Raw genomic sequence first — 17927 nt, forward strand, 5'->3', positions numbered from 1 at the left:
ATGATCTAAAACTGGCATGGATAAAATGATCTCAAAACCTATGAGAATAATAAAGTCCATGAGACTTCATACCTAAATAACTGGGCTGGAGGTGTGGCTCAAATGGTAGAGCACTAGCCATGAGCAAGAAAGTCAAGTGAGAGCATCAGTCCAAGCCCAGGGCCAGCCCACATGCACATATGCAGGTATACACATACCAAGATGGTAGTCCATTTGCAAATGGACAGATCTGATATATCCTTACCTAACACACACCCACATGTGTACACATGCACACACACAAACTCCAGACAACGTTCCACGTTCAAAACAATTCATTCAAAGAATAGTAAAAGAATAGTCACAGGATAAACATGTCTATTAATTTCCAACAGAGGTTGGCAATTTTCTTCAGATTCTGAAATTGCCAAATATGTACTTCCATGACATTTGTGGATTTTAGGCGTTGGATTGTCAATTCAGCACTCTACACGTGTAATCATGAACCCTCTCACGGCAGGTTTGTGTGTCTGGGCACAAGCACACATATGTGGGAGACCTCACACTGCGTCGAGGAGAGTGGTCACTCGTGTACAAATACACAGAGACATAGAGACATCAAGACACTCACTCCAGCCCAGCGACCCCAGTGTCCCAACTTTCCCTTTCAAATCCCATTTTTGGATAAGAGCTGGGGGGGGGGGGATGCGCCCTCATTGTTGTACCCCACAACTCTCTACCCTCCATCCCATCACACCTAGCTAGATGAAGCAAAGCTACTCTCAGGAAACACGCACACACACACCCATGCACAACACGCATGCTCACATAATTCTCTTACAGCAATTCTCCTTCTCGATCCACTCGGTGCTGAGGATTCCGAAGGAGCGGCAGGCCTCTCCGTAGGCAGCCAGGGAGCCACACAGCTGGAACTTCTTGTGGTTGTAGCAGCCGTCCAGGTAGCAGGACTCATAGAAGGGGAGAGGGTCGAGGAGCCCATAGCAGGGCTGGAAGAAGCCCTTCATGTCGGTGAGCTTTAAGCAGTAGCCATCGCCCTGCATGGCCTGCACATGCACGTTGTCGCACGTGGCCACGTACTGCGAGAACTGCAGCTCGTTGCAGCTAGGGGATGAGAGGCCTGGTCAGAACTTGAGAATCAATGCAGCTACCCGAGTTCTGCTGTGCAAGGCAGCACCTCGTGTGTTGTGTCTGTCCTGCTGGTTCTGTAAGCGAGCACAGCGCTTTGACACCAATGGTGACCCACTGTGTGCCCACTGTAGAGTCAGGCACTAATGGTCTCAACCCATCCAAGAGAGCAAAGCCGTCACCTCTGCTGGGTCATAGGAGCAGGAAATTGCAGCCAAAGAGCCTGCCAAAAGGCAGATATTTACATGATCGCCATTCACTGGTGCCATTATATGACACCAACAGCTACTGATGAAATAGCAATAATGATAAGAACAGTAATGATACACAACAGAGGTAAAGATCGGACAGGAAATCCAAGAGCTTTCTAAGCCAGTTTAGTGATTCAAAACCCTGAGGCAAAACCTTCACATGGAAATCTGCATCTAGTTGAAGATAGTTTCTAAAAGAAAAAAAATGAAATAAATGCAGAAGAAGGATGAAAATGGAATCAGAACTTTCTGGGCCAGGAAGAATAGAACCCAGCCTATCACTGGATGAACCAAGGTAGCTTATGTCTCCAAAGCTATCTTCTTTCTCAGGTTGGGTGGTATTCCAGTAAAAATAAGAATCCTGGAATTGAATCCCGGCCTACCATCTGTACTACCTCTTCATTCAAATAAGGGACTCTGCATTGCTTTTCCCAAGGAAAGGAAGAGCCTGGACTGTGTGGTGCCCACAACTCTTCCCTGAGTTCTACAATCCTCAGGAGGCTCTAACATAGGAGACATTATTCAGTATATGCCTAGGGCAAGGTCAGGAAGGGCTTGGGACATCGTTTCTATAACTGGGTGTCTAGCTAGAGTCTAGCATAGAGCAAATAAAGAGATCAAGTCATTTTGCAAGCAAAGGCACATCAGCGAAGAGAAGCTATCTATAGACCCAGAAAGGCAGCGACATAATTCTGCACCCCAGAGGGAATCTACATTAAGAGCTTTGGGAATAACTTGTTTAGCCCATTTTATCTTGGCTGGCCAGTTGGGCCTAATAATGTAACCCCCCATGGTTTCCATTTTCAAAAAGCCTTTCCTGACCCCCATCAGCCTCGACCTGCAGAACTACAGTCAAGGCTTGTGGATAGAGTCAAGGCCGTTCAATTAGGCTCGGCACTGGAGAGCAAAGGGCAGCCTTTCTTCTAAGCCCACTCTTCATTCCACCCCTCACCATGAAGCCTAGGTCCCTGGTGGGTATGGGGTCAGAGCCTCACAGCCTCGGCCCTGCATGGCATACTGTTCCCATGAGCTCATGAGGTGCTCCTTTCCTCTCCTGTTGCCTGAGATCAGTTCTTTTTTTCTTTGTCAGTTGTGGGGCTTGAACTCCAGGCCTGGGCGCTGTCCCTGAGCTCTTCAGCTCAAAGCTATTGCCCTACCCCTGAAGTCACAGTGCCACTTCTGACTTTCTACTGATTAATTGGAGATAAGAATCTCACAGACTTCTGTGCCACGGCTGGCTTTGAACCTCGATCCTCAGATCTCAGCTTCCTGAGTAGCTAGGATGACAGGGGTGAGCCACTACACCCCGCTGTGCTCAATTCTTTAGTGCAGTCCAGACAGAAAACTCGTGTGGCATCTGATGCAGCCTGCAGGCAGCTGCAGAACAGTCAAGACCTTTGGCTTTCCTCTGCAGGGGAGGAGGAGAGGCCAGGGAGTCCACCCCCACAGACACCCACCGTGGCATGGAAAGACCGCATCGCTCAGACGCCTCACCTCTTCTGCATGCCGTTGGTTTTCCAGCTCTGGGCCAGCACCACGCTGCTCCCCACGGGCTTCCCTCGCAAGGTCACGTAGTCGTCCGTCAGATCGCCGTTGAAGTTGCCGCAGAGGCCGCACACCTTGTTCTGCAGCCTTTCGCTGATGCTGATTTTGATGACGTTGTAGCCGTTGTAGTGGATCTGGATGTCTGGGCTGGTGTCGATCACCAGAAATCCCTCGCTGCTGTAGATTTTGGTTGACAAGCCAGTTACAAACGGGACATTCACCTGAGTGCCATTCACCTGTCGGAGTGGGCAGAAAGGAAGTCACCATGCTTAGAGCTGTGTGCAGAGGCCAAGTGCAGGCCCCACAGTCCCTGTGGCCACCTGTGGACTCTGCCTTTGGGGCTGGAGGCACACACAGGTAATGTGTAGCCAAGTGAGCGTGGCTGTGTTTTAATAAAACTTCATTTACAGAGCCAGGCTGGGCCAATAGGGCACTCCAATCCAGGAGGGGGGGGGCACTCACTTATCTTACAGTTCTCCCAAGGGAAGCCAGCTGTGAGGCACAAGAGGGGAGAGAGAGGAGAGGGGAGAAGATGTCAGAATGGCATCACCCTTGGTGGACGGGAGCATTTCCCCAGCATAAACCAATTACTGAGAATGGCATGCTAATCCTGTATGGAGGGGAGTCTAGCACAGTTAAAATGGATGTGGGGATGGTTGCCGTGCTGCTTTCTTGTTTATAATGTTCAGGCCTGAGGCCCCCAGGGGTCCTCTAGGCACAGTCACTTCTCTATTTGTCATTTTCTTGCTTTATAACATTTCTTTTCTTGGCCGTTGGGACAGAATATAACATACTTTTCCTGTACTTACAAAATAAATTGTTTTTTCCCCCACAGGTTATTAGTAACTTTAGTTTCATAAGAAAAAAAGCAGATTAAAAAATATGTCTTTACTATTTTGGCTAGCTTGGGTATTTACTCATGACAAAACCCATTTTGCTTTTTCAGGTGATCACTTTCAATGTCTTCCTCTTGCATTCTGCACCAGTGCTGTTGTCTCCACACTGGCCCATTTTCAAAAGGAATTGGAATGTCAAAAACAGCTGCAGTGTTTATTAAAGTTCAAAACCAGCATTAAAAGGCAGATGATTTTGAGTCGGGAGTTTGGCCTAGTGGCAGAGTACTTGCCTAGCATGTATGAAGACTGGGGTTCGATTCCTTGGTACCAGAAATGGTGCTGTGGCTCAAGTGGTAGAGTTCTAGCCTTGACAAAGGTCAAAGACAGCACTCAGGCCCTGAGTTCAAGCCCCAGGACTGGTGTCAAAAAATGCAGATGATTCTACACTTGCAAAATCCAGCAGGTCTTTTGCCTAATGCTGGATACTAAGCTATTTGATGACTTCACTCAGCGGCTGACTATTCCTGCCAACATGGCAAGCAGATTCACACCTCGCAAGTCTAAAATAGTGACACTGTGGGCTCCAGAGACGGAGCCTGGCTCTGTCTTCAGGTTTGCCTGCCATCTTCCTGGTGTAGCTGAGGGTTTAGGGGTCAGTCAGTAGCTTCGAGAGCAGAGGGAGGGGAGGGATCCAGTCAGGCAATGGTTAGAGGTGATCAGGGAAGATTTCTCATTCATTTACAAGCAGCTCTAAGATCCACCAGGTACAGAAAACACCAGACAAAACACACCACAAGAGCAGACAAGTGACTAGGGAAGTGTGGCTAGACGAGAAATCCAACACCCCTTGCCCCCTGGCATGAGTCCTGGGCCTTTGATCAAGGAGGACTTTCAGTGGTGGCTGGTTTAGAGAACCGTTTTCATAGGCAAATGCTGGCCTTATTTTTATGTGGGGAAAGTGACAGAGCTGGCATGGGGGCTGAAATGTGGACAGAGCTAAGAATTCAGGGCTATTGAAAACGGAGTGGATGCTTTATGACAACCAACCCAGAGTGCCCCAGGCTGCCATTTTACCACCTAAATTCTGGTAACCATCCGTGCTTTCTTTTTATTCTATTCTATTTTATTTTATTGTTCTGGGGTTTGAACTCAGAGCCTCTCACTCTCAATTGGCTTTTTTGCTCCAGATTGGTGCTCTACCACTTGAGCCACTCTGGTTTTTTTTTTTTGGCGGTGGGGGGGTGTGTTAATTATGAGAGTCTTTAATTCAGAGTCTGTCGAGCTGGTTTTAAACAAAGATTCTCAGATCTCAGCACGAAGCTAGCCTGCTACCTAGAACCGTTGCTCATCTATTTAAAATCGACTCGTGGGAGCTCGGTCAGCGCATGGCCCCGCCAGGGGCTCCCCGCGGTCACCTTGACGGTGTGGCGGTCGCTGATGAGGATCTGCTCCTCGTTGATGTAGAAGTAGACGGGGGAGATGACGGTGAGGTTCGGGGAGGACCACTTGTCGAAGTTGATGATGAGCTGGAAGGAGATGTCAGGCAGCTTCTGGCAGATGGTGGAGAGCACGAAGGCGCAGTTGGCGGGGAAGCGGAGGAAGGCGCCGTCGAAGGTGCGGAAGACGCCGCCACCGGCCGCCAGGCAGAAGGAGGCCCGGGTGGGGAGGCAGCCGCGCGCGCCGTGGCGCAGGGCGCACGCCTCCCCGGACTTGCAGCGCCGCGGGTCGCACTGGATGATGTTGCGTCGGAAGCAGCGGCAGCGCCGGGTGCAGTCGCCGTTCCAGAACAGCTGCTTGGGCTGCAAGAGAAGGGACCGCGTCCCGGGGAATGCCACCACGTCCCCACAGCCCGGATGGAAGCCCGGGCCGGGCGCACGGCAGACACACGCTGGACCACATCCCGGCCCAGTTTGCTTATCTCTAAATTAAAGATCATGTCTTACCTGACAGCTTGAAGGTCAAATTTTAAAAGGCATGGAGACGTATTTCCTGGCAAACGCTCCATCAATCATAGCTACCACACAAGAACCATTCATCTTCCCCAGAGAGGGCAAGAATTATATAACACCCTGGCAATGCTAACAACGCCAGCGTGTCTACTCTACACTCATCCAAACGGGCCACGATCTGCAGACACACTTGAATTTTGTATTCTTCTTCTTGCACTTTCTCTGGGCTAAGAATTCTTGAGAACTGTTGGAAAACGATGGTGGACGTCTAAGTCAGATATGGCCAAGATACATAGATATATGGCTGTTCCAGATTGAGCTTCCCCATCCAAAATGCTACAGACCAGAAGTGTAGCAGATTTTGGATTATTTGCATATCTATAATGAGGTATCTTGGGGAGGGGACCCAAGTCTAAGTACAAAATACACCTGCTTCGTACCTGCCTTCTACACATAGCCCGAAGGTATTTTAACACAGTGTCTTTGAAAAATTGTGCATGAAGCAAAGTTACACGGTGTGGGAGGTTTTCCCCTTGTGGCATCAAATCAGCTCGCAAAAGATTTCTCATTTTGCGGCCTTAAGGATTTCCATTCTTTGGTTTTGATGCCCACAGCCTGTATCAATTTACCAACAGTACAATCTGGAAAAAATAGCTCAGTCGTGCAAAAAGACATATAATGTTTTCTGGTCACCATTGATTGCTTTAAGGATAGGCTTATCAACCCACCCCCCCCCCCCCCCCCGCTATCAACAACAGCTGTGACTCTGATCCAAGGGCAAATTGCAAAAGGACAAGATCTTCTAGTACCTGAACTTCAAGATGCCATTGTTGATTCTTTCATCCTCCAAAAGTGAAGTCACTCCTGGAACCAAGTCCTCTCTCCCTCCCGATCTATAACATATTCTGGGTGCCAGCTGCCTCACAAATTGACTTCTTTTTTTTTCTTATCAGATTTACAGAATAATTGAGTGGTTAGTCTGGCCTCTTTCCGATAAGGAACTCAGACATTGTATCAGTAGAAAGAGAAAAACAGCCCCGTGTGTGTGGATATGATCAAGGATAAATAATTCATCCAAAGGGGAACTTGATCATGAAGCTAGCATCCAAGGCCAGTGCCTTGGCGCCGGGCCACTTTCTGTACCTTAATCAGACATGACAAGGACAGCTGCGTGATTACTACACATGCTAATGGCTAGATGTATTCTCATTTTATTTCTAAAGACATCGACTGTATAAACAAACCACTACCATCACTGCCCCCCAACCAACTTGTTTGGATTGTGCACATGGATTATTTTTTCTGTGGCTCTGCCTCCCCCAAAATGTAAGCTGTCGTCGAAACCTGCTGACACGGATGAAAAACAGAGAGCAATGTTTATAGGACTAATAACTAGCCTAGTTGGGCTGTACCTTCCTTGAGAGCTCCAAGGGTTTTTAATAGGCATCATCTCATTCACTTTCCTGGGCTTTGTCTGTATGTTTGTTTTTAATTGACAAAATGTTTCTCAAGAAAACAGCAGCAGCAGCAGTAATAATATCAGCTACCAATTATTGGAGGACTAGCTGACAGGTTCAAGGCTGGGCATCTAGCAGGGCACCCAGCAACTCTACGCAGTCAGTACTTCCAGCCATATTTCATTGGAAGGGAAATAGAATCTCAGGGAACCAATGCTGAGGGCTCAGTCACATTCCCAGCACCGATGCAGGTGGCGTTAGATCCAGGCTCATCTCCTAGGCTACATGGCCTCTCTGGACCCCTGCCGAAAGGTCCGAGGGGTATATGGCACAGGTGGATTTTGGTCAGTCTCCAGGCAGGGAGCAGAATTTAGAAAAGTGTCCCCTAAGTTTTGATTCTCCTGGATGAGAAGACTAAACTTACTCTCTCTCATGTTCTGCCTCTTCCTTTCAATTAATCTTTGGGTGGGGGCAGTCCTGGAGTTTACACTGGGGTTTGGCCTCAGGACTTAAAGCTTGTGGGGCAGTCCTGGAGTTTACACTGGGGTTTGGCCTCAGGACTTAAAGCTTACGAAGTGGGTGTTCTACCACTTGAGCTACTCCTTACACCTTTTGTGCTGTAGTTTCTTTTCCAACAGGATCTTGAGTTTCTGGCGTGGGGTTGGCCTTGGATCCTTCTCCACATATGTGCACCACCCAACACGGGTTGTTCCTAGAGCACCAGCGTTTTGCCTAGGATTGACCTTGGACTGTGCTTTTCCTACCTATGCTAGCCTGAGTAGCTGGGATTCTAGGTATATGCCGCCATACCCGGCCTTAGTGATATTTCCAAAACCAAACTTAAGTTTCACCTCTCCTGAAAAGTCCGCATTCACTAGCTCTATTCTATTTTCTCCCTGTCTTTCTGGCCTAACCATAAAGTGCATTTCCCAGGGCAAATGAAACTGAAGGTGATACTCACACACCCATTCTTTTACGTATTCCCAAAGTAAAGGCAAGTTAACGGCTCTTGAATGACTCAATGCATCGTTACATTTTATATTTTCCTTGTCTAGTTGATTCCAAACTTAGGCACATCAATTGATTACTGTAAATGCTACCATTTTCTTTCGCTTAAAATCCATTTGCTGTGTGTTCTTTTTTCACTTTTTGATATGCAATTTTGTAACTGTTCCCTTGTTCTTTCCTGAATAAGACGTTGCAAGTTCCTTAAACAGGAAACAGGTTTTGTCCTCCTTCCACAATATCACCTGCTAGGTGGTTGCACAGTATTTGGGGTTCCCTGTTTATATACCCACATATGAGTCTGAGATGCACCCACAGACTGAAGACCTTCCCTAGATAACAAGACCTTTTCTGACCTAGGATTATAGCATATTACCAAAGACAATGGCCAGGTGCTGGCGGGGTACAGCTGTAACCCTACCTACTCAGGAGGCTAAGGGCTGAGAATCACAATTCAAAGTCAGCCAGGCAAGAAAGTCCATGAGACTCTTATCTACAATCAACCAACAAAAAAACCAAGCTGTGGCTTAAGTGGTAGAACACCAGCCTTGAGTGAAAAAGCTAAGGCTCTGAGTTCAAGGCTCAGTACTGACATTAAAAAAAAAAAAAAAACCTATGGAATTGGGCCTATGTTGGGGCCTGACCTCCATCTCTGAGGCCTGATTCTGGCTCCGCTGCAATTAAAGGGCTTTGTCTAGGCATTCGGTCTTTTGCATACCTCTCTTAAGGCATCTCTGTGTACGTGACTCGATTGAACCCCCCGCAGTTTCGCGGGTCTCGCAGCAGCTCAAGTCTCACACGCTTTCCTGCACCTGTCCTGCCCAGTACCTGAAAGCCCCACCCAGACCCTTAGTGGTAGCACAGAGGCCCTCTTCCTATTGGCTAGCTTCCCAGTGCCCACCTTCTCCTACCCTAACAGTATATAACTAATTGTCTGACGCAATAAAGGAGGAGAGCATCTGAGAGCATCAGAGAACAAGAGATGAGCAGAGATCAGCAGAGAGATCTGATGCGCTTTCATGGTTAACACTGCTTCTGACTCAGCGTGGTTTTTTCTTCCCCAGTGATTGGGGGAGGGCTGGGTCTTCGACACTTACCATCTCGCTCGGCTCCAGGGGACTACAGGCTGGCCCTGTGTGTCCCTCCCCGTTCCCGTGTTGCTGCCCCGGAGAGGAGCAACAGGCCTACACCTCAACTGGTCTAGAAGGCCTTGATTCTATCTCCAAGCAAGGCACCGCCTGCCTCCCCCTAAAAGATTTCAAAGTCTAAAAGATGAAATGATTTAGTAAGCTAATATATTTTTTTAATCAGGAAATGTGCATCTGCTCTCTGTTTAAAGCCCCACAAAAAGAGAGCAGAGTAGGGTGGGGCGTCAGCCAACAATGGGCAGCCCAGACACACCACTCTGGGGACTGCTTTGGAATGACCAAGGGCTTGTGGCAGGGGTGGGGGGGAGGGTTGAGGGGGATGTGGGGGTGGGGGTCTGGAATGGGGAGGCAGGGGAAGAGGGACATCTAGGGAAGGCCACTCCTCCATCCTCAAGCTCCATTGTTCAGTTAAAAGTGTCCTTAGCTAGGACAGCTACAAATGTCAGATTCACAACCATGGATTTCCACTGCACAGCCGCATCAGACACTTCCAAACTCAGATTTATGGGAGAGGAAAGTCACAGGGTCTGGGCTCCTCCAGAGAAAGGCACAAGAAGGCAGAGATGCCCTAGTGCTGAGGAGGGAGGAGGGAGAGGCCAAGCCTTTAAAGAGACTGGTGCTCTACCACATTCACCATAGCTCCACTTGCGGCTTTTCGCCACTTGCTTGGAAGGAAGTCTCGGGGACTTTCCTATCCAGGCTGGCTTTGAACTGCCACCCTCAGCTCTCAGCCTCCCGAATAGCTAGGAATGCCACCAGCCATGTACCAGTGTCCAGCCTTGACCACCCTCCTAGCCCTGCTCGGTGGCACACCTCGTAGTATTTGCCGTCGGCGTAGCAGCCGCAGTTGTGGGGCAGGATGCAGCTCTTGCCGTTGAGGACATAGCCCGCGTCGCACTGGCAGCCCTCCACGCAGTAGTGGTTGCAGTCACTCTTGAGGCGGATGGCGGCACAGCGGGGCTGGCAGAGGCTCACGCAGCTCTCGTAGTGGCTGTTGGGTGGGCAGGTGACCGCTGCAACAGAAAGGCCAGTCAGGACAGGCACAGACTCGGTCGGCGCCCGCGCTGAAAGGGTTTTTATAGCCGTTGCCCAGGGAGACGGAGGGGGTGGGCGAGGGAGGAGGTGCCAGGCCGGCCAGGTTCCTCATTATCACCCTCACCCTCTCTGCTCTGGGAAGCCTCTGTCTGACTCAGTAGAGTCAGAAGATGGAGGCTGCTGTGCCCCTCAACTCTGGCCTCTCCTCTGTCTTGGTTTGCTAGATCTCCATTTCTTTGCCACCTTAAACATCCCTGCCAAAACAGACCTCCACTTAGAAAGGACGGCCCACCATTCCTGCCTCGACATCCACACTCCTGCAGATTGCTCTTCCTTCCTCCTCCTCTCAGCCTAGCCACACTCCCCGTTCTTCACGCCCCGTGTGGAATCTCACCCACAGCTCCCACGTCTACCCCAGGGCCAGCTCAGGCAGCCATTTATCAGCAGTAAGCCCCAGAGTCCTGGGATCTAAGGAGAGAGAGGCATGCTGTGAATGCGCGCATGTGTGTGTGTGTGTGTGTGTGTGTGTGCGCGTGTGCGTGTGCGTGCGTGTGCGCGTGTGTGCGCGTGTGCGTGTGCGTGCGTGCGTGTGTGTGTGTGTGTGTGTGTGTGTGTGGTATTTCTCAAAAACACCCTTAGTGCAAATACAATTCTCACATGAGGTAGAAAAATGCAAATCATATAATTACAAAAAGCAAACCTCTGAAAACAAATTACAATCAATTCTTCCAGAAATTTCTATGCATATATAAATGGATGGCTGTGTACATCTTATACCTACTTTGTTTTTATATAACTGGAAACACAAACTACCAACTCGTGGGCTTGTTGCTTCGTCATGATGATGTTTCTTCCATTTACTCCTGAATTATAGTTTTTGCACTGCTGTGTGGTGCATTTTACATTCACAATGATGTGGTCATGAATATTTCTGGACATATAGTTTCACCATATATATATATGTGTATGTACATAACAGCATATGCATACATATATGTGTGCATAATATATCTCTCTCTATATATATATATTTGAGTCTGCATAATACCATCCTAGAAGTAAAATTTCTTTTTTTGCCAGTCTAGGCTTGAGCTCAGGGCCTGAGCACTGTCCCTGGACTTTCTCAAAGCTAGAGCTCTACCACTTGAGCCTCAGCACCACTTCTGGCTTTTTTCAATGTATGTAGTACCAAGGAATCGAACACGGGTCTTTGTGTATGCTAGGCAAGCACTCTACCACTAGGCTAAACTCCCCGCTAGAAGTAAAATTCCTAAGTCCTCCAAAGCAAAGAGTCTGCTCCAATCACCTCTTCCTAAAGGGGTGAGGAACTCTCAGATCCTTGTTGACTGTTTACCACCAAGTTTCCAATTCTTGGAAAGTTGAATGGTAAGAATTGCCCTACCTACTTTCTCTACATCGAGTTGCTGTTTCTTTGGAAGGAGGATGACTCTTCCATTTGTAAACTACTTGTGGCTCTCCATCTATACACTGCCTTTTTGCATGAGAATGGGGTGGTGTTAAGGTTTCTTCTTATTAAATTGTAAGCATTCTTTGTAAATTAAAAATGGACTTATTTGTGTCACAGGTGTGATCAAACATGTATCATGTCTCTCTGACTTTGCTTCTCTTCTAAATAATTTTCTGCTTGTTTTGTTTTTGGTTGTTTGGCCACATAAGGATAAGGCAGTTTTAATGCAGTCAGGTTTTCCTCCCCAGCTTTGATGTTTGCTTACAAGAGCCTCCCCAGCTCTCTGTTTCACCACTAGATAGTTGAAAGATACCAGCAACAAAACTCCCTCACTTTTTCCTAGGGTTTTGCTCCGAGACAAGGTCTCACGAGGTAGTTCAGGATTCCCTCAAACTAATCAGCGTACCTTGGCTCTGAGTACCATGGTTACAGGCACGCACTGTCATATCTGGGTCCCTTTAGTGCTTTTATAATTTGATTTTTTGGGGGGGGGGTCAGACGTGGAGCTTGAACTCAGGGCCTGGGTGCGGTCCCTGGGCTCGGTCCCTGGGCTCTTTTGTTCAAGGCTAGTGCTCTACCATTTTTAGCCACAGTTTTTGAGTAGTTTATTGGAGGCAAGAATCTCATGGGGACTTTCCTGCCTAGGCTGGCTTCCAACTGCAATTCTCAAATCTCAGCCTCCTGAGTAGCTTAGATTACAGGAGTGAGCCACCAGTGCCCAGTCTAATTCATTATTTAAAATGCTTTCTGTTTGTTGTATCTGGACTTAATGTGCAGCGAGGAATAAAGGGGAGAGTTAACTGCTTTTTGTTCATATATATATGTGTGTGTGTATATGTATGTATATGTATTTATGTATATATATGTGTATATGTATGTATATGTGTGTGTATGTGTGTGTGTGTGTGTGTGTGTGTGTGTGTGTGAACCCTTCTTTCATGATTTGTAATGCCAGGGTTACCATCTCTCTTCAGTGTTCAGGCTATTTCAGCTGATGATCTACTTATTCGATCGTCTGCTAGTATTAGCTACGTTTCCTTTCATATTGTTAATTCGTTGCATCTGACGTACGTGTATCCGCAGTGACTGGAATGCTACTATATCCTCTGCTATCTGGGACAATGTTCATTGTTCTTTCTAGTATGTCCCCTGGGCACCACCCCTTCGGTGAAGCCCAGATTCTTCCTGCCTTACCTTCCAGATTCTTCCATGACTCATGAACATGGAGCGACCCACCACAGAACGCCTGAGCTAAAATAAATCCTCCCTTAAGTTTCTACTGTCACAGAGACACTGAAGTAAGGCGCACAGCCGGTGTGGAGTTCTGGGTGAGGAGGTGTGGGGGGTGGCACTGCCCTGGGGCTGGCACCCATTCTGCCTTGCTGGGGAATTAATTTCCTAGTGTCCCCTTCCTGAAAATGGAAATCCCTCCCCTGCGGGCTCAGCATGGAGTCCAGCATGGAGTCACTGAGGGAGCCCGCACATGGTCCCCAGACCAGGGCCAGGGCACAGCAAGACTTCAGACTTCTACTAAGTTCCTTGCTATGGGACTGGAAGACGCTCTGATTCAGCTGGATGGATTTTAAGGTGGGGTCAGTAAATGAGACCATGTACCACCACCACCCTCTCCAAGCCTGTTTGTTCAACTTGGATGGAGAGGTTTGCCAGCGCATTTGCAAATAAAGTAATGGAGGAATACATTATTCTATTGATAAGAACAGCCCATATCATTGAGAAACACTGGCATTCCACTGTGACCTGTAAAGCACGAATGGAACAAGCAATCTCAGGTTACCGTTCTCCTACCTTAGCATGGGAACATTGGATTAGATTGGTTTTAACAGAGCAGCGAGAGCCAAGCCTATCTCCCCTTCTCAGAGCTCAGGCACTCCAAAACACAGCGACAAGGACCCTGCTCAGCCAGCCTTGCTGTCCAGGGATGGAGTAGGCCTCCATCTCTCGGCCTTTTCTGCTTCTGGGATTCAAAGTGAAAAATGAAGTAATCTCCAACTGTGCCTGGCCCTTCCTCGCCCCCACCTACACTGTTCAAACTACAGACTTGTTCTCTCCTGTCGGCTCTCTCTCTTTTGAACCTCAGGCCCTCCCTATACGTTTTAATGATAAATCAGGAGGAAATCTACAGTTGGCTGTGATGGGGAACCAGTTCCTGTTTCCTGCTGGTGGTCAGCACCAGTTTGTTGGGGGCAGTGGGACTGTGGCAGGGATGCAGCCCAAGGCTGAGAGGGAGGCAGAGTAAACCCAGAGCTGAGTCCCTGCCGGTGCGGCAGTCCGAGCTTACACGCAGGCAGGTACTGAATGAGCAACCAGGGTTTGAGGAGGATCAGGGAGGGGACTCATAGAGGGGGCCTCGGCTGGACAAGAAGAGTCGTCTCCATCATCTCTATCCCTTTCCGGGGAGAGGCGAGCTTCTTTCTGGGAGGGAAGGGGCTGAGGTTTGCTCGCTGGGTCCTTTTTCCTTAGCATGAGTGGCATACACGGAGGCTCATGGGTTGAAATGAGAATTCCTGGCATTTGTTCCTTTTGTGAATTTCCTCTGAAGTGTGTGGTTAGACATGATGGCATACTCCACCTCCATCATGCCAGCCACCCGAGGTGGGGGGAGGGAGCAGGTGGGCGGGGAGAGATGGAGACAGAGAGAAAGAGCATGCTACCACCCTGCATGGCAAGCACAGGCAGCTGTCTCAAGAGAAGCAGGCTGAGTCTCTCTTCCAAACTTGTTTCTGGAGCCTGCCCCATCCATATGGGCCTCAGGTCCCAGAGGCAGGTTTTCTGATTGGGAGGAAGCAATGCTGGTAGAGTCCGGTGTGCTGACTTTGATGAATCCCGAGTTGCTCCAAAGTTTTATCTGGATGTAGACCTTGCTTTTCCTAGGGCTATTAGTTTTATTGAACATACTGGGGACAATCACCCCATACTGGCACGAAGTCCTCCCCTCCTTCACTCAGGGACCAAGCCTCCTTCACTCAGGGACCAACCATCTCTTTACTCACTTCCCTCCTGATGCTCAGCACCCAGTTTCCATGCCCAATGACTGCATGGCTAGAAAGCCATTGTGTGCACATTAAGCCACAACACTGCATCTCCCTTTTTCCAAAATGAAAATGGGCGTTTGGGGGCCACGAGTGTGGTAGAGTGTTTGCCTAGCATGCATATAGCCCTGGGGTCGATTCTTCAGTACCAAATACACAGAAAAAGCCAGAAGTGGTGCTGTGGCTCAAGTGGCAGAGCGCTGGCCTTGAGAAAGCCCAAGGACAGTACACTTGCCCTGGATTTAAGCCCCAGAACTGGCAAAAAAAAAAAGAAGAAAGAAAGAAAATGGGAATTCGTTCCCTTTTGTATCACTTGTTTACAGCTCTAGGCATTCAGCATCAATTTGTAGCCTGTCTGTGGAGTCAGACCTCTTAAAAGAAACTCACTATATTTAATGAGACTAAGATGGAAAAGCAGACCCCAGTGGGCTAGCCACATTCCATCGGCGGCTTCTCTTCCCAGCCTCTCCCTTTTCTGATGGGCCAGCACATACCCCAGCCCATCACGTGGTGTAGAGGCTCTGGAATTGCCAAGTCAGGTGGCAGACATAGCTGCCCACACTGTCTCTCCTCAGTCAAGTTAGTAAACTCCCCAGAGACTCCGTTTCCCTTTGCCTAATTGGGTCGTTGAGAAGAAATAATGAGCTAATGTTGATAAAGCGTTCAGCAGGAGGGTTGGTGCAGACCAAGCCAGTCACACAACACCATTTAGCAGGCATTGCATGTGCTGAGATTCCAAATGGCCTGATTTGGGCCTCCTGATGCTCGCGCAGTCTCAATGGTGCAGGCTGCAAAGTGACTGCTTCTCACGGGGGGAAACTGAGCGCCAGGAAGGACAAGGGAGACTGGCGCAAGGTCACACAGACCCTTAAAGACAACATCAGGGCCAGGATCCAGGAGCTCCAGCCACTTTTCTAGTGCTCAAAATGCTCTAGGCTTCAGAAGGCTGACACATGGCATGGATGAATCCACTTAGAAAGAAATGGGCACATTACCAGTATGCTGAGGGACCTGAGAGGTTCCAGAACGAATGAACCAATGAACCACGTACTTCTCCCCCTGTGAGTCTGCGGCTAACATGCTCTGGCGTGCTGACCAACTCATCTCCTCTTCCAATGTAACCCAGTGAATGAGTGGTATTCTAGCCATTTTGCAGATAAGGAAAGGGAGGTCTGGGGAGGCCAGGATCCGTGTTTCACATTACAAACTCAATTCCCACACGTACGTCCCTAAATCACACTCTCGGTTCACTCTGACTCCTGTGGAGTTGAGTTGCAAACACAGCCCCCCCACCCCATCCAGAAGAAAGAGAGAGGCGCGGAGGGACTCACAGCACGACGTGTAATTCCTCCAGCCGGTGACTGCAATGCCCTGAGTCTGGCAGGTGCTGGCATAGTTCTGGAGCCAGCTGCAGGCCGTCTGGACAGCGCCCCCGTCGATGCACGCATCGAACAGGCAGTTCTTGTAGAAGAACGTGGGGCTGACCTTGCTGTGGCACTTGGAAAAGCCGGCGCTCTGGCTGGGAATCAGACTGCACAGCTGCTGCACCTTGGAAAAACCTTCCACCTTGGCACAGGACGGGCAGCGGTCTCCACAGCCCACCTGGCAGAATGGGTCCCTCTTTGCCCAGCTCTGCCCGAACTCGTGGCTGCTCTGTGCGGGCAGACCCAGGGGCATCTCCAGGTCATCGTCAGGGTTGCCATTGTAGCGCCCACACAGGCCCTGTGTGCTGTTCTGCAAGCTCCGGGGCAGGGTGATGGACAGGAACGTCTTCCAATCATACACAACTTTCAGGCCAAAGTCAGTCTCCACCACCACGTGGAAGCCGAAGGCAAAAATGTTTATCTTCCCTTGACCCAACCTCAGGGGCAGATACAGCCGCTCATCATTGACCTGTAAGAGAAGGGTGCACAATGGAGCAACACAGCTGCCCCAGAGATGTCTCAGCAATCCCCTCGGTAGTCTCAAGGAAGACAATTCCACAGGAGCCTGGCCAGGTTGAACGCGGGCTTTACATCGAGTGTTGTTTATGGCAGCCAACTATTATTATTAGGATTTGAACAGACTTAAATGACTATCCTTTGTAAACTAATATACCTATTTATTTCTGTGCCTTCTGTTTACGTAGCATTCGTTATCCCCATAGGAGCTCAAATTGTTTTCTCCAAGGTAATGAGAGGGTAATAAGAATTCAATTAAAGTTTAGAATAAAATACCCAAACCTAGAAGTCTTGTATTTCTATTTCCAGCTCTTCTACAGATTTATTTTAGGTAAGCCCCAATGTATTCAATTCTTTGGGATTTTTTTTTCTTCCCTCTTGGAGGGTGACTTCACTTTGTAAGTCTCTCTGCCTGGCACACTCCTTTCCACTCATCCTTCAGACTCTGCCCCAGGGTGCCAGTCTTGTTCTGACCGAGCTCAGAACAAATCACTCCTGAGCTGGGCAGGCAGGGGTTATGATTTACTATTTTATACTTTAAACTTTTGGTTTCCTCCTACACTGTGGGTGAAGATCAAGTACGCGGATGCTGCCGGGGACACGTTCAGCGTCCCCTGCTCTGCATCGTGGTTAGCTGTACACCGGCCCTGGCTGTGCATTGTGGTTGGTTGGATATGGCCCCCAGCTGCTACAAGATCACAAGACAGATGACCCATCTTCCTGTCCAGCCCCCCTTTTCCTCAACAGGTGTGCAGCCCAACGCATCACACCCTGCACAGATTTCACCCATACATTTCTAAATTCAGACAAAGAAATCCCTTCACACCTAATTCCAGAACAGTTCTACCCTTGAACTATTCTAATCCACACCCGCCAGCCTGTGGCTGGGTTTGACCCTGAGGGAAGACAGAGGCTGCCAGTTCCTTGAGGCAGGCAGGACCAACACCCGAGATGACTCCCCTGGAAGGAGTGATGACAAGACGATTGAAAAAGTGCTCTCCTACCTGCCGAATCCCTTCTCTAGAGACACGCTACCAAACCTGCAGCTTTGCCTTGGTCTTGACCCTCATTATTCTTCACCTTAATGACCAGTTTCTCTCCTAATTTGCCTCCTTGAT

At 48.9% G+C, this 17927-nt stretch overlaps 1 protein-coding gene across 1 annotated transcript in view; it reads right to left on the minus strand.

The window, feature by feature from the left end:
* Positions 1-17927, minus strand: part of Tecta (tectorin alpha) — a 62389-nt gene that overhangs the window by 10733 nt on the left and 33729 nt on the right. The window contains exons 11-15 of the mRNA XM_090319314.1: positions 16201-16762; positions 10130-10329; positions 5173-5556; positions 2871-3157; positions 821-1101 (exon numbers count right to left, since the gene is read on the minus strand). Coding sequence (XP_090175440.1) covers positions 821-1101; positions 2871-3157; positions 5173-5556; positions 10130-10329; positions 16201-16762 — 1714 coding nt within the window. The remainder of the gene's footprint in view (positions 1-820; positions 1102-2870; positions 3158-5172; positions 5557-10129; positions 10330-16200; positions 16763-17927) is intronic.

Source organism: Megascapheus bottae, chromosome 27, assembly GCF_031878675.1.
Source record: "Megascapheus bottae isolate mThoBot1 chromosome 27, mThoBot2.hap1, whole genome shotgun sequence".
Lineage (NCBI taxonomy): Eukaryota > Metazoa > Chordata > Mammalia > Rodentia > Geomyidae > Megascapheus > Megascapheus bottae.